Genomic DNA, 18260 nt, shown 5'->3' with positions numbered 1-18260 from the left:
ATCACACACAAGCTATGTCCCCACCTAAGCAGCACATCGCAGGGTTTCATATATATACATGTTTATATGGCTTCCCTTTTGCCCTAGCTTTTCATGGCACAGTCGCTATCTGAGTAGCTGCACCTGGATTTTGCCACCAAAAAATAAAAAATTTAAAAAAAAAAAATCAAATCTCAGAACAGATTCACATGACTTAGAAAAGCCCCTCAGTCTCTTATTCCACTGTGAGGATCCTTTTACCCCATTACCTTCAGAAATCAAATCTCAGAACAGTTTTACATGACTTAGAAAAGCCACTCAGTCTCTTACTCCACTGTGAGGATCCTTTTACCCCATTACCTTCAGATTTTTAGGTATTTTAAATGAACAAAATAAATTAATGTGATATGACACAGATTTGATGGAGCAACTGGACTCGATCGTGAAAGAGACATTATAGATACCAAATAAAAAGACTGAATGACACTGAAGAAAATACAATGATAAATGGAAGTGTGAAAAACACACTGATGAGTGCTATTTTATAAACCACAAATATTTTTTAAAAACCTCATTCAGGAAAAGCCATGCAAGGAAGATTCCTTCCTTTAAATTTTCTTTACTATTCATAGCATATGAATTGGACTGTATGCAACAACAGAGCAATTACTTTAAATACTGCCAATATTCTCATTGGTGATAATTGGTTGCTTCTTGCAAGAACATCTGTTCCATCTTTCTTAAGAAATCAAGTACAGACCCTGTTACCTAGACAACAGAATCCTTCTGAGCATCACGCACTATAAAAGGGCAATATCAACCTAAGTCACACTTCATATTCATTCTCCCCACTGCTCCCTTATCGGCATTAATGCAACTGAATGCCATGACTTTTTAATATTAAGCCCACATTTATCAGATCACATAAACTCAGGCCCACTTTCACAGGCATTAAAAGTAACAGCTGTGTTACTGCCCTTTGGCCAAGCAACAGCCACTTTGAGGCTTTGCATCCAGCCAGTTTCTACCACCACGACTGCCAAGCTGTCAAGCTGAAAATGCTACCGCTTATGAGTACTCTGAGAGCAAGTCCTATCAAACCTAGAAATCTCAGCTCAGTCCTCTTGAACGTAGTGGAGAAACAGTCACCTTTACCACCATGCCCCTGGATTACTGGATGTATTCAAGTGCTATGGGGACTCATCCCATACCAGCACTCACTAATGCCCTCCAGCCAAATTAAGGAGAGTAACAGCAGATTAACCTTTGAAAGATGCCTTTTGTTGCCTTGGCAAACTCAGCACAATTTTGTAAATATTGATGAATTCTTAACAACAATGAAGTGCACCAGATGACAAATTCCTCTCTGTGCTTTAGTTGGATGGATTTTTTTTTTTTCCTGTGTGTATGTGATGGAGGACCAATGAACGTGGAAGCTCAAGTGATGTGTGAAACCTAAAGATTAAGCACTCAAAGAAAAAGAGAGCTTGCTGGGGCAAAATAAGCTGCAAAACAACCACCACTCAACTATCACCCTAAATTCATCTCACTTCATCTTCCTTCTGACAACACCCTCAACTAACTTTCCCTCCTCCTTCACCTTCTTGGCTGGGAGGAGTACCACTGTCCGTCCTCAAACGCAGCTGTCCCTGTTGGGGAGGAAACTTCTGCAGGAAAACCCCTATAGCTTTTATGCATTTGGTTTTGCATATGCAATAGCAATAATGCCCTGGGTGTGTACTCAAAACTTCAAGTTAGTCACTACAAGTCAATAGCACCAGAAAACGCCAAGCAAGAAAAGGAGAAAAGGCTGTTAAACCAAAAGCAAGCAATCGGTTCACTACAGACCACACAAGAGAACTGAACGCTTTAGGACTTTACTAATGCAAACATGACTGGTACTTTTATGGGAATGGTCTGATAAGTTATATTTCCACTAGTATGCAGAACAACACAGAAATAATTATATGAACAGCTGACAAGCAAGTAGATGGCATTTTGAGCATTAACTAGAATAACCAGGAGTATTAAGTTTAACCACAGAAGAGAAACATGGGGTTTTATTTGTTTTGCAGATTCTGCATTTTTAGAGGGGACTTCAAGGCCACTTAATTTGATAAGACAGGAATTGAATGGTTTAAAGGAAGGCTTCTCTAGCAGCACCTTATACAGCAATGTTTTTTAGGAGAAAGATAACATTTAAAATAGACCCAGTGGGATAAGAATATAGATCTGTTTTTCAGGCTCATCTGTGTTAAAAACAAACAAACAAACTAACAGAAAACAACCGTATGAGTTCTGGAAATACTGAAGAAGCTTGAAAATGGTCTGGATTTGAGATGCCCAGAAGAAAGAAAAATTAAATAATCCATCTGGCCTCAGACTGAAAATGTGAACAATGGAGATAGCTGAAAACAATTGAAACTTAAAATCACAGTAGAATTCCTTATTTAGACTACAAGGGTCCAAGCAAGTTCAGTGAATTTCAGATGTAGAACAGCATAAAAGACAATTTAGTAGCAGTAAAATATTTTTTAGGCAACAAGTAAAGCTCACGGATCACCCATCCTCAGAAAAATAAAACAGACTAGATAAAACTTAGAAGAACAAAATCACTAATACATAACAAAAATAACATGTCAAAAAAGAAGGAACAATTATTAGTCTGAAATGCAAAGATATTAAGGCAAATGAGGATACTGAACAAACTTTGGAGTTTGGTCAGGGAGAGATCATTAATCACAGTAATAAGAAACTTTTTTAGAGTAGAAGCTTAGAGAAGTCAAACCAAGACAGAGCTAGTGGACAGGAAACCACTGTATTGCTTGTAAATATGAAAGGCATCTGGAGATAAAGAGAGAAGAAAGCAAGAAAAATAGTACAAAAGGCAACTGAGGTAAAAAAGAAACTAGAGTAATCTAATAAGCAAGTGAAAATATGAAAAGACAATGAGAGTTGAGAAACAAAACTCTGCAGGGACCATGGGATGGGATAAGTTCATTTGCACAGAAAGAAAAGACAGAGGCTTCCTCAAGTGTCTTCAAGAACTGGCAGCAGATGTCGTATTTTGTAACTGTCTATAATCAAAATTATTCTACTGATAGCTTCTTTCAATATGCTGTTCATGTATGCAAAAACTGATGACTTTTTCCAGTAGTATAGCCCGTCAGCACTATCGTAACTTCAGTATCCTCATGTGGCTGCATATGAAAGAGCTCAAGGTCAAGCACACCAAACACGTACGTATACCCACTATTTAGTACATACGCTACATACAGGCAACAGGCAGGTTTAAGGAAGGATCCTGACACTGCTAATGAGATAGGAAGGACAAACATGATGCTCTTTCTACAAGGCAGAAGCATTTTGCCAGTCAGAAGGCCAAATGGGGCAGAGAACAAAACCGTGATGCTGATACCTTTCTTATCAAAAGGCAGACTAAGAAAACTCTACACAGTAATAACGTCACACTATAAGCCTGTGGACAAGATGCATCACAGAATTAAAGACATCCAGGCTATCCATTTAGTGACTAATGTACTGTTAAATACAGTTTGGAACACAGGAAAGCTTCCCTGTGCCTCAAAATCCGCATATAATAATACATCGAGTCACCATAAACTCAAGAAAAAATCTCAGTAGGATACAGTGGAAGCTGTATTTAAACAGAGCTATTTTTCAGCTTACCACAGGAATAGACACAGAGGTTCACAAGAAAACAAACACCACACAAACTTTTAACATAATGAAATTCAATTAAATTAATAAAGTTTTAGTAGGAGGTTACATGACATTTTCGCTTCAATAACAAATGACTACAACTAACATACAAAAACCTGCAGAGTAAAACACAACTGTAGACTAAACCCACTATCCACTTAGCCATACACAGTGCTGAAACCAATGCCAAATGATATATTGAAAAAAAGCAACTTTTTTATTAACGTTTGATCAAGGCCTAAAGATTTTTCCACTGACATACCATTTTCAATCCAGCTATCTCTGTTCTGTATTAATTTATCCAGTTTAGGCACTACTAATAACATTTTATTTCTGCCTCAGACACTCAATGGGCACAGAGAAGCCTCACAAAGCTTGTGGGTCAGGATCAGCAGAGAGACCAGTAAGGATGACGTTGTGTTGAGAGCACATTACAAAACAGCCTGATAAGGATGGGGAATTGGATGAAGTCTTCTCTCCAACTCAAAGAAGCCTCTGAACCACAAACCCTGGTTCTTACGAAGAGACCTTAACCTCCCTGACATCCACTGGAAGGGCAACACAACAGGGCACAAGCAACCCAGGTAGTTCTTGGAGGATATCAGGGACAACTTCTCGATATACAAACTGGATGGGCCAACAATGGTGGCACGGAGCTGTTCTCAAACAATGAAGAACTGGTTGGCGGCAGCTGTGGCTGTAGCAACCATCAACTAGCACAGTTCAAGATCCCAAGTGGAGTGAGGAAGGCAAGTAGCACAGCATAGACCTAGAGCTTCAGAAGAACAGACTTCAGCTTATTGAAGAAACTGGTAGGTGGCCATGGGAAGCAGCTCTGAAGAGCAAAGGAGCTCAGGAAAGCTGGCAGGTCTACTCAGAAATACAAATATCAGGAGACCAGCTAGGCTAAGCAGATTGTGAGAGCTCCAATGCAAGAAGGGCAGTATACAGAGGGGTGCAAACAGGGACAGGCTACATAACAGAAGTTTAGAAACATTGCCCAGGCATGTAGGGATGATGTCGGGAAAGCCAAAGCTCACCTTGAACTGACACTTGCAAGGAATGATGAGGGCAACAAGAGCAGCTTCTGCTACTACATTAGTTGTGAAAGGTTAAACATGAAAATGTAAGCCTGTTGCTGAATGAAGTGGGCAATTTAGTAACAGTATCTGAAGACAGAAGTCCCAACTTAAAAAGAATCCATCTTCTGATAGCCCACGCCATCACCTCTCAGTCTGAAGCATCAAAAACAGTCACATGCAATGTTAAATTAGAGAAAGGCATGCTCTAGAGTTATGTAAAGTCAATATAACAAACAATGTTACAACTCCACACAGAATAAACTGAAACCACGTATAAACTAATTTTACTGGACTACAGGGAAAGTACAAATGGAGGAACATAACATGTAATGAGAAAGAGAGAATGAGAAACAGAAGAGAAAAAGAAAAGTTTATGACAAATTCATAGAAGAACCCAAAATTTACAAAACATTCCAACAGAAGCTTTGAAACTTGTACACTCATGTGTGCACACACACACACACAGAGTCTTGCAGGGAGCATACAAGTTTGGCAAGTAAGTATTTAAAAAGATCTTTCCTCCGTTATCTGCAACTCTGTTCTTCATCTGAGTGATAAAGTAGCTATTTGCTTTGAGTGCATTGCTGCCTGCAGCTTAACCTGACGAAGCTTAGCTTTGCTTTTTTGTTAATTTCTGTTGAAAGCACTGTCAGGTGGTTTTGCATTCGGGAGAATATTCTGGAATATTCTGGATCTGAAGTGAACAGCAAATTCGAAGTGAAAACAATTGAGCCTGAACACCACTGAACACCCATGTTCCCTAGTCAGCTGCACTGTGAATTTGGATTATATCCTAACTGATGTCAAGTACCAAATTCAAAGAGAAGTTTTTTCAGCTCACACTGTGTTAGAATGGGGTGAAAGCTTTCTTTTTTATTCCTCGTTTTAATGTACTTGCCATAGATATGTTGATATTGCTCTCCTGCTTTGAACAGAGACACAACTTCAAGAAAAGGAAAGTAACCTCTGTATAAAAAAAAAAATCCAAATTTTATATTTAGAAAGCAATGGTGTGCTAAAAGCAGTGTTTCCATTTTCCTTTCTCCTCCGCATGCTCTTTTTTGCTGCTGTTAAATTGGTGAAGGAGGTGGCTGTAGTTAAGACAATGGAGCTGACTAGCTGCTTCACATGATGCTCTACTTTCATTACAATTACTTGACAAAAGAATTATACTTCAAGCTGTGAAACTTACTTCCATAAACATTACAGTGCATTTATGGGCCGATAAGAAAAAAGTCAACTTAACCGATTATAACAAAAAACTCTTTTTATTCCACAGATTTACTACCTGTGTACTTTTCTATTTAATGAAGTTAATGTTTCAGATACAATAAAATAAAAACAGACAAAAATTGTCCATAGAACCCTTTTGAAGAATAACCAAAGCAGGAATTTAAGTACTCACTTACACAAAAAGCATTTAAATTACACAGATTATACAAGATTAGGCCATGTAACGTAGAGAGCTCTTATTCTTCCGATGGCATGCAAAACATGAGTTGTCATGTAGCCGAACCAAAAACCTCCTTCCAGCTGATTCATACTTATAAAAATCACGATGCACAGACACTTCTAGCCAACACATGCCTTAACTCTTTAATAAAAATCCCTTCAAAAAAATTTTTTTCAACTTATACTTATTTCACTACCTCCAGCTATTGAAAGAGGGAGTGGAGTTTCAAAGTTTCCACAATCAAATCTAAATCTTTTCTAATTAGGTAGAAGAGAATTTATGGGGAGATTTTACAATGCCAAATATTCAACACATTTATATTATCTTGGCAAGGGAAAAGAAGTTCTGACATTCAAAAGGAATCTCCTACAGCAAATTTACTCAGGGACACAGATTTTTTTATTTTTTTTTTTTTTAAAGCCTTGTTTTACCTAACCTCACCTCAAACAAAGCCAGGGACCAAGGTTAGAAACCTATTTTCCTACATAACAGTAAATACTGCAAGCTGCTGTGATAGTCAAGGTCAAAGAAAAGGTCAATATAGCCAAAGCAGAGGACTTGTACCTATCATGAAATTCCAAGACAGCCAATGGCATTACAAATCTTCAAAGTGTTTTATTAATAGTTAAAAGTTATCATTATTCCCGTACAGCTGATCTTTTCTGCATTCCTAGGAGATGCAGAGATGGGTCAAACAGGTTATAAGGCCAGCCTGGTCCAGAGTCTCAAATGAAGTAGCTTCACGCCTTGTTCATTTGACTAAGGGGTTTCCAACCAGGGAGGTGAGAGCAGCTTGGAAGTGACATGCAGCACCTGACAGAGGTAAAAGCAGATGAGCTTTACCAGCTCTACCAGGAAGGCACGACACGTCCCCTTGAGTGGGTCCCTGCACCATGCTGCCAGCAGCACTGCTGAGAAGCCCACGGCAAAGGCACAAAGTGCTTCAAAACAGAGACGATAAGTCTAGCTGGACCTCCCTGGCTCAGCTTCAGCACGACAACACCACAGACCCCCAAAGCCAAAAGGAGAGAGATGCTGCCCCAGAAGAACTGCCTGTGCACAAAGGAAGGCCACGGACAGCAGGGAGGCAGAAAAGAACATAAATTCACTGACACAGAGCCTAGCTCTAGAGACCTGACAAACACAAAAAGGTTAGAAAAACCTATTGTTTAACCTGTAAGGCTTTGAAAGCCTTGCCCACCCTCCAAAACCGAGGAGGCCAAAATATTTGTACCCTCTAGCACTTTGTAACGTACATTGCCTCAATACACAAAAGGCCTGAGAATAATTTGTGCATGCTAAATTGTTCAAATGAGCTTTCAGTAACTCATTTAACATTACAGTCTGAATTATTTTAGCCTGTACCCATAAATGCAAGTATGAACACAAAGGCCAACTAATGCTCCTGCTAGTGTCCCACAGTGTACTGGCAACATTTCAAGGTCTCCCAGAAGGAGCAGCCTCTAGCAGCTTCACTAACAACCAGCACACACAGTTACAGGATGTGGCAACTAAAACAGTTACGCGTCCCAAACCCAACATTCATGCAGGGCAAAACTGCAGCAATTCACGGCACTCTTAAGCAAGGCTAGGAGAGAAATGCTGCTGGTTTGTGGCTCTACTTCTTCCATTTAAATCATCTGTAACAGCCTAGTCTAATTATTTTCTCCCCCACAGAAAAAAAAAAAAAAGGCTACTGGGCTGTAAAAAAAACCCCTGCTATACAAAAATCCAATGAAGTTTAGAATTAAGATTACTATTTACAGAGAAGATGGCTAGAGTTGGTAATTTATCCTTGGAAGAGGGGAAGTTCTTGGTCTGTGGGGTGGGGAGAAAAGCTGAAAATGACCAGGAGCTGACAGACAAGCCTCCTAGGACCTAATTCAATTCACTGGTTCACATGAAACCTTTAGTAGTAGTCATCTTTGTCTACAGACTGTGCTTTAGGGGAAAAGAATTATCTTATAGAAAGACATTCTTAAACCACCCTCTTCTGGGTCAAGAGTAATTTCAGAGCACGACTGTATTTACTGCAGTACAAGTGACTATTACAAATACTTCACTGGTTTCCAGGACATTTTTACTACTGTATTAAATAAACTTGCATGGAACTGTCTCAATAAGAGAATGGCCAGAATACACTAAAAACACTGATTGTTTTTCAGAGGAAAATCGAACTTATTTTTCATTTGTCACTGAATGTTTTGAAATTATGTGCAAGTCATACCAGGGAACTGTTATAAGTACTAGATTAAATGTGTGTTTTGGTGACAAACAGACCCAAAAAAAGAATTTGGGAATAAAGTTCAGACCCTTCAAAAATTTTCCAAGAACTTTACATAAGATACCTGATCTCAGTGACCTGTCAGGAACCTCAGAAAAGCAACTCAGGATACAAGAGGGACTTGCAGCTGTTTTTGAAACTTAGCAAACCAATGTTTCTTCGTTGTATTTCACTGCCAAGTAGTATATAATACTGTTTTATTAGCACAAAATGTTTATCTGCTTACTAGAAATACACCTGAAAGGCATGGCTCTATTTCTACCAAATGGACAGAAATGCTAGAAGACTGTTTTACAGAATCACAGAACCCTTCAGGTTGGAAGGGACCTCTTGAGATCCACCCCAGCCTCCCTGCTCAAGCATGGTCAGGTAGAGCAAGCTGCCCACAACTGTGTCCAGTCAAGCTCTAAGCATCTCCACAGACAGAGACTTCACAGGCCTCTCTGGGTAACCTGTTCCAGTGCTCAGTTACCCTCACAGTAAAGAAGTGCCTTTTCATATTCAGATGAAATTTCATGTATTTCCATGCATGCCCATTGCCTCTTGTACTGTCACTGGGCACCACCAAAACCAGCCTGGCTCTCACTTCTTCATTCCCTCCCATCAGGTATTTACGTACATTTGGCAAGATCCCCTAAGCCTTCTCTTCTCCAGGCTAAACGGTCCCAGCTCTCTCAGCCTCTCCTCATATGTTATATGCTCCAGTCCCTTCATGACCTTTACGGCCCTGCAGTGGGCTCACTCCAGTTGTTCCATGTGTCTCTCATACTGGTGAGCCCAGGACTGGACCCAACACACCAGGTATGGCCTCAACAGTACCGAACTAGACGGGAAGGATCACCTCCCTTGACTTGCTGGCAATGCTCTGCCTAATGCAGCCCAGTTCTTCCGCACTCAGGGACAGGCTACATATCCAGATATTTTGAAAGTAGCTGGTGAATGGCACTGATTAAGAAAAGGCTTATAATTTTCTTTTCTCTGAATTAGTTTTTCCCCAAATCCTCAATTAGAAGTTTATAGTTCCTTCACTGTGGAAAGCAAAATACTTGAAGTAACCAGAATAATCCTCTCACAGGAAGGAAAGCCTTTGGGATAAGAAATCTCATATAAAGCTGTACTACCCTAGTGCTTTTTTGATAATCAAATACAAAATTCCATTACCGTTAGCTGTTTGCAGACTTTTAAAGTTATAGCTATTGGTTCTTAACAGATGATGGCCAAGATACTCCACAGGCAAAAACAACCCTAACAAATAATACTCCTCCGGTCTGTTTCTTCTGTCTCCTCTTGTCATTCTAAGAAATCTATTTATATAAGGTAAGGAGCAAAAAGTAAAACACAAAGGCAGCAGTATTTCCCTCCAAAAGTTAAGTTACCTTTACAGCATAATGAAGAAAAACTTTTTCCAAAACATGCATTGGATTATTTCTAAATCCAGTTTATTAATCTTGTCTATCTCCACACTTGATTATGTTTGACTCTTTAGTCTCCTTCTTCCAGATCAAAAGATAAAGGAAAGCTTTTCCTGCATCAAGAAATCCAGCTCCTCACCCTAATACCCAGCAGCATAATCGCATGCTCTTTTGTTGCGCAGGCTTCCAATGTACCTGTAAACTACCTTGCAGTGAATGTACTCTGACATCCCACCTCTGAATGGAAAGGAACAGAGTTTTCTTAAGGTCTTATTGTCTAAAAATGTATTTTATTTCTCTTCCAGGTTCTACAACACAAACTATTTTAACAAATTCCTAGAGCCATTTTGTCTATTAATAGCTCTAGGAATTCAGGACTACTTTTTTTTTTGCCTGCATTACAAAAGGAATTAGAAATCCCACCCTGATGTTCAAGCAATAAGGTAAACATATCATCCGTCACTGGTTCCAAAATAAGCTAACACAAGTCTTGAGCTGAAAGAAGTGTCACATTTGTTAACTAAATAATCATGTAAAAGCGAGAACTCTATCATAGCTCTCATTCATATTTTACAGCTCTACTCTTCAAAAATGCTGTTGCTTAAGCCAAGCAATAATCTGCCTCTTAACAAGAGCATAGAAATAGTTGGCATTTGAGTTATCTTCAGAATAGACTCAAGTTACAGGGAAGAAATTAGCTTATCACCAGCCCCACCACCAAATCTTTAAGACTCCCCTCTAGTACTTTCATATTCAATACAACAGAATTGGCTGAAATATGGATTCCTTCAGCAGGTATCACCCTAGAGTTGAAAGAAAGTAATCATCACTTGCCCCAGGAACCACCACCTATATGGCACTTTCACTGACATAAGCCTTCTTCTTGGAAAAGCTCATATTAATAGTGGTAAAAAAGGCTTTATGTTTTTCCAAGTCCTAAGCAAAGACAGAACAACTTAACCTGTAACATCAGAAGAGAGGAGTCATCTGCTTTTTCTCTTAGGGAAAGTTAGCCAGTAGATCTTATTCTGAGTATCTAGGCAATACTACACACAAAATGGTCTTGGACTGCAAAACTGAGTGCCTTTTAGTTCAGCAATATATTTCTTGAGCACATTGTCAAGTGTCTTCAGGTTATAGAATTATTAAAATATTCTAAACACACACAGAACTACATACACTGGTGCTTCTTTCATCTTCTCAGCTTCCACAGAATATGGGCAGGGTTTGGGGTTTGGGTTTCGTTTGTTGGGGGTTTTTGTTTGTGGGTTTTTTTTTGTTTTGGGTTTTATTTTGGGGGGGGGGGGGGGGTAGGCAGGGCTTAAACGTCAAAAAAAACTATTCAAGGCATTTTAACGTGGCCTCTTTCCAGGCTGATAATCTTTATTTAATCAGTAAACATTACCCTCTTTGTTACCTATCTAAGCCTTTAAATACAAAATTAACTATCAATGCATTAATTATAAGTCTGCTTCTCTTTATGGAAAATGCACTCAATTCGGCTTGTTTCTGTATGACAAAAAGTTCATATTTATTTTTCAACTATTTCACCTTTACCTTTTTCACATTTCTAATATTTGACCAACCTGAAATTTCACTGAGGCAAACAGTGATTTGCTACATTATCTCAGGTTATAGAGTTTTGCAATAAAGCCTGAAAAAGAGTAAAATATCATTCAAGGCAGAATTACAGGAAGAACCATTGAGAGGATTCAAGCAACTTGCACAGTAAGCTGTGAAATTTCCGAGGCTGTACTGAGCTTTGTACAAAGCTTCATCAACAAAAAAAAAGTTTTTTTAAAAAAAGGCACAAGACTGAAATGATGATCTATCATCAGAAGAAAAAAATAATTTGACACTCTCTACTTCCTCACGATGTTGTGTCCATGTATGACAGAAACAGCTCCATACCACAGTGCTATAGTGACAACAAGGAAGTCTCCTTCGGACTATTCCACACATCATCTCCACAGTAGTAGAATTTAAAACAGACAAAGGACAAGAATCAAAGAAACAAAACACCCGCTCAATGCTGTCAAAACTGACTTTATAGTGACAAGAATATAATGTAGTACTGATGTTAAAAGACGATTTCTTATTTCCTCCAAAGGCAGAAATATTAGCAAAAAGGTCACTGGGTAGATTCTGTGTAAAGTGACTGACAGCAATGCAGCCACCTCTCAAACCCACAAGTGACCTTGACCTTACAGCAACAAGCACTTTAAAATGATAGTAGTTTTATCTACTAAGTCTCTTCATACAGAATTAACCATGGGCACTACACTAAACACAATACAGTGGTTTGTTCAGTTCATGAACATCCTGAGTTTCTAATGCCTTACATTGCATTGCACACCTAAATGCTGTATTTCAATGCAACACTACTAGATTATAAAAAGCTTTAGGCACAATCCTAACATACATTTCAACAGCTCTCAGCATAGTAACAGCATTAAAACAAGGTAAATATTTAATCAAGTAAGAGCACTTCTTTTGCAATGCAAGAAATTCTTGCATTACAAAATTTTACTCACTATCCAGCACGTTGACAGTAATGCATATTTTCAGTCATAAAATAAACATTTAAAGATCAAACTCTACCTTCATATACAAACACCTAATTTTTACCAACTTTTAAGGAACGATGGGCACTGCTGTGCTCAAAAGCGTGCAATTTCTGAATCCATTTTTTCTCCTAAGACGCATGTAATAAAAATACAATTAAAGCTGGTTTTTATTTTGCTACGAAATTTCTCTGTACTTAGCAAAACAAATAAGGAATGCGGAGAACAAACTGTTCTCGAGTACTAAAGAAGAGTAAGCTACCATTAGTTTGAAATAAAATACATTATTAGCAAGCAAGACTTGTAATGACAGTTGTAATCCTTCAGGACCTTTTTCCTTCAAGTCATTTGAAGAACATCCCTTTTTAAAATAAATTTTCATTAAAAGGTTCACATGTATTTCCCTCTCAACACATGAAACGGATAAGCATTTTAAGAAAAGCTCATGTTTTAATAACTTCCATGCTTGCACACTTTAAAGAAAACATTTAGATAATCTTTATGTTACATAATTTAGAGAAAATAAAATAATAAAATAATGTTCAATAATAAAGTCAGTAAAAATACTTTCATTTATGTACACTTACTGCAATCTCTCTACAGGCCGACATGGATATCCCTGTACCTTCAATTTGCTTCAGTGCATACTCCTTTTCATCTTTTCTGTACACATAAAAAAAAAGAGAGGAATATTTTTAGCTCTGACTTATATTACACCAATCAATACAAGTATAATGATTTAGTTTAATGTGGTCTGGATCAAGAAGCTGAAAAGCTGATTTTTTTTTAATGCATAAACTACGCTTCAATATTAAAGACAAGTTTCCTTTTAATACAGACTTCAAAAATTCCAAACAAACTCTCACATAAAGAAACTTTGTTAACTTATATCCATTTCTTTCTGAAACCATACGGAATACTGCAAATATGTCTACAGAGACTTTTGGAAGACGCTTTTCCTGAAATTCCAGGATTACTACCATGAAAAAGCTGCACAGTTGTATTCCATGCCTGGAAAACTCTCCTAGAAAGGTTTTTACCTGAGTTTATCACCTATTGTCAATCCACTTTTACTTCTGAAAAGCTATTATTTCAAACTAATTATACTTATCACATAAGTGCTGGCTACTGACAGACCCCTACACAGCATATGAAACCGTGTGCTCTGAAGTACAAAGCCAGAGAACGTGAAAATGTTCAGCCCATACACATTCTTTTAAATAATCAGTTTGAAGCGATTTAGAGGGAAGACCAACAGAACAAGAAAATGAAGTAGTATCTCAAAGCCCTTGCAGTACATAACCAGCTTACTGCCTATGGTAAGGTTTTGCAGGACTCTGCTATCATAGATAAATGTTGATAAGCACTAATACCCACAGCGCTGATGCACTTCTGCAGACTCACCAGTTACAATTCAACAACGCACAAGCCCCCATCCAAATTCCCTATGGCATTTCTGGTAGACTTCAGTTTCCCCTTCTTCCAGTCCCAAACCATTTCGTTTCACTATGCTGAGAAATTAACTTGAATTCATTTCAGCCTCTCTGGCTTTTAACTCCTGGCCTGTCTCCTGCCCAACTCCAGCCTCTTCCCCACCCTCCTCCAGACCCTGATCTCTGAAATTCATGGGATGAGAAGTGGCTGAGTGGAAGAATGTGGGGAAAGGATGAGATTGACCAGAAATTATAACTGCCTACACTCATTAGTAACTACACGTGATCATTATTCTCAGTAATTTTCAGTAGCAGCTGAACCCACAATGCATATCTATATTTAACATTATGCTTGGCTTCCATTTTGCACTATGGTTTTTGAAGAAAAAAAATGAAAGAAAAATTCCAGATGTATTCTGACTATATATGAAAACTCCGTGTGCTGCAAGTTTTGCAAAAAGTGAATCCACCTTTGAAGTAGGAGTCACTCAGCAGCTATTCCAACCAGGAAACCCGAGTTCTGGTGCTGCACCTTAATTCAGAAATAGTTGTTATTCCTCTCTCAAACAAGCACTTGCATGAAGTCTTTGGAAATCTTCGAAAAGATATTGCCTCTAAATCAAAAAACAGAGAAATTCAGTTTAATGGAATTACAATCTGCTTTATTTCATGCAGGGTGTTTCAGTGTGTTTGGGATTTGGTGTGACATTGATCCCTAAGGAAGCAAGACCAAGCCTATTAGGCTACAAGCTTGAGGGACCTCTTTCTCCAGATAGGTTTGGAGTAACAGAAGATACTTCTGCAGCTGAACCTAAAGGAACGGGTTACTTTGAGGTGACCTAAATGATTTTGGAACTGCCAAAGAGAGAAACACATTCTCATTCTGCACAGAATTTCCATGGAGAAACAGGAAGGACAGCAACTTACAACATGCCTTGCAACTAACCCCAAAATATTCACCCATTCAGATACTTAGATGCAAATCTTAACAACCAACACACATGACAAACAAACATAACAAGATTGGACCCCCTCTTCTAAAACAAACTTTTATTCCTCTATGCTAATTAAAATGAAATAGCCTCATAACACAGTATTTTAAACATATAACTTTTGAATCTGTAATTGGCAGGGCAGGGGAAACACCCCAAACTTTTCAAGGGCAAAAGAAAGCCCAAGAAGTTACCATTACTAAAATTAGGCCAAATACTGCATTAACAGCTCATAAGAGCTGTTCACCAAGTACACTTTCAGGATTAACTTCAGAAGTGGACACGTCTGCTTCCTAAGCAGAAGGATTCATCAGGATCTACTGACATGGTAATTCAAACTCCTTCCTTGCTCCCCACTGAGCAGCCCTTTATTTTCATGAATTAGTCATTTACAATAACTTGGCTCAAAATGCAGATGCAGAACCAAGAAATGGGTACCTTTACAGGTTATAAGGTCCCACCTTATCTCACAGAAATTGCTTCTGATTTCATTAGTCCAAATTTTAAACAGTAGATAATAAATGCCCGTCCCCTCTGACACACAGTTCTGCTATCTATGCAGAAGATTTACATAAACTGCCAAGTATTAACTCCATAACTCAGACCGCGTACTAAGACTGTGAAGACAAAGTTATATTGTCTGCAGGACGAAAACCAATTCTGGACATTTAAGATTGGTCATGGCTTTTAAACTATGGTCGTGTTTAAACTACACAGTACAGAACATTCCCATGCACACATATCAGCTTGAATCCCAAACCAATGTAGTCACTACAGCGCTGCAGTATACCCTTCTTTTGGCACATCTACTTAACTGGGCACACCACCCCACTAGTACGGCTACCCTTGAACTCGTTCTACACATGCAAGCATTGCATTCAGTTACTCAGACCTTCACGGATTGAGGGTCACTGCAGAGACTGGCCACGCTGTTTGGCACACATTGCCTTCAACAGCATTGCTTAACACCACTGCCACCGCGAGTGTGTCATCACTTCACAGTCAGCCACTCTACATAGAATTTTAAGATACAAACGAGAAATTATGAGAGATGTTTAAAAAAAATAAACAACCCAATAACTTAAGGTATTACAGCATGTGGGAAAAGAAGGCAATCTTACTGAGCTGCAAACATGATACTTCTAGGATGCTGGGTTTTGTGAACATTGAGCAAAAATGGGGCTAATTAAATACTTACCTAAAATAAATGGGTATCAAGGATGAAGAACTCCAAAGATACCATATCCTAGATCTCACAAAATGTTTTTTTTATCAACAGCTTTAGAACCACAAACATAGCCTCCTTTAAATACATCAATACCATTTACTTGCTTTGGCAGAAATGCAAGTCTATATGAATACTTTTCCAAAATTAACTGTTCTTATTACACAAACATAATAGCTGTTTAAAGCACCTTCCAAAAGATCTTCCAAAAGATCTCCACCAAGTGGTATTTTAACTAATAATATTATCCATTTAATAGTGATCTCAAGTTAATTTTAGAAAGAAAGAAATATATTAAAAACTTCAATATTGAGTCAGGCAATGCAATCTGATGAAATACATAATTCTGGTTACTCAATAAAATGGTATTAAATGGCCAAAGGAAAAAAGAAATAGGTACTTTATTAGCTATTTCCCCACTTCTAAGAATTCAATAAATAATGTCAAATGGTGTGTGTGATAGGCAAGTATACTGTTCAACTCCCTAAAGACCTATGCTCTTACAAAACACTTGAGGCAGGGAGAAGTATTTCTACTTCGTGTTGAATATACAGAAAAACTCTAGTGAACTCTAAACATATTTCAAGAACTTGTGCAGAATTATACAGCAGGGAAGTTTTCATAAATCCTTTTCTGACAGATCCTATATCAGTACATTTGTCACCAGAGAGCAGAGCAAGCGTGATTAAGTTTAAAAACCAAACCTCAACAACAACAAACTACACAGCTCTGGTACGAGGCAGAAGGCACTCATGCTAGGGATAGCCAAGCAGAAGCAAGGTCTTTGTAATCATTATAATCTGCTCCACAGAAATACTGGCCTGGGAGCAGGCCAACTGACTTGAAGGTCCTGCTGTAGGGGGTTGTCCGAGGGCAGGGAGCAAGTGGCACAGACCCAGGTTCAATCAACCAGGTTCTATTAAACAGCCACCCCAGGCTAACAGCAGCAATGTGCTCACTGAATCTGAGCGAAAAACGTAGTAAAACAGTACTGAAAGGGAAGTCTATTCCTTAGAGGCTGTGACTTAACGATTTTCATTAAAGCTTTTCAAAATTGATGCAGAAGAATTTGCCTGATAAAACAAGTACCACACCACACCACCACCAGGCTTCTCCATGCTTCAAGTTCCCTTCTCCAAAACCAGAGGCAAAGATTAAAATCAACATTGTTTCTAGTTCCAGAAGCATTACAATTCATGCTATTTTAAGGGGATTAACTTTTTACAAAAATGAAACTGCTAATATGAGATATCCCCATCCTGAAAACTTCCTGACTATATTTCAGATTGCCATAGGCAGTATCCAAATGCAAGAGTCCTCACGCCTACCAGCAATAATCGAGAACATCCCTCTGTTATTAAAATCCATACCAGTGTAAGGCTGTTACTTGGTCCTTCAGATTAAGCTTTTCTCCCTCACCAATAGCTAACTCATTCTGCAATCCTTAAGGTTAATGTTAACATTTTAATTTGTACAGTGCAAAGCAAAATTCTGTCCTCTTGTCCCAAAAAATTTTACTCAGCTGGCTTATGTTCAACTGCAGTATTTAATGACGAAAATGAAAATAGATTACTACTACTTCTGGGCAACACTTTCAGTTTCCATTTTCCAAATGCTCTGAAAAGAATAAAGTACCAAATTCCCTTTAGAGGGGTGCAGTTCAGAAGACTTAGAATAATTAAAACATTTCAAAGGAGTTAAACTGTCTTAACTATTGCAATTTTACTTCAGAGTGCTCCCATTGTACGAGAAACTACTTTACAAACAAGCCAATGGAAAACTAGAAACAACTTGCCCAAGACCATAAGAAAAATAGAATTTTAAAATAGCACATGGTTCAAACTATTGTTTTATCCCTATTATTCAAATTTTTAAACTTTAAATGATGGTCCGTCTTGAATTCACAGATAATTTAACATACATCTGAACTTCAGAATTAATTATGCACATCAAGGAACTGGCTTGAAAGACTGCAATCGCACTGAAGCTACAACTGTGACTATCACGTCAGTTAATACAGATATTAACATTACAGTATATACCAATAATAAACTTTCTTAAATTAAGTGCACAATATCATAAATAAAAAATAAATAATAATTGAAGTGTACATTTT

General features: G+C 38.2%; 1 protein-coding gene across 1 annotated transcript in view; it reads right to left on the bottom strand.

Moving 5' to 3' along the window:
• CDK19 (cyclin dependent kinase 19) overlaps positions 1-18260 on the bottom strand; it is a 128883-nt gene that overhangs the window by 96135 nt on the left and 14488 nt on the right. The window contains exon 2 of the mRNA XM_049817686.1: positions 13082-13157. Coding sequence (XP_049673643.1) covers positions 13082-13157 — 76 coding nt within the window. The remainder of the gene's footprint in view (positions 1-13081; positions 13158-18260) is intronic.

The sequence above is a fragment of the Accipiter gentilis genome, chromosome 15 (genome assembly GCF_929443795.1).
Source record: "Accipiter gentilis chromosome 15, bAccGen1.1, whole genome shotgun sequence".
NCBI classification, from domain to species: Eukaryota; Metazoa; Chordata; class Aves; order Accipitriformes; family Accipitridae; genus Astur; species Astur gentilis.
The sequence above is the reverse complement of the archived record's forward strand: the minus strand, read 5'-3'. Positions and strand labels throughout refer to the sequence as shown.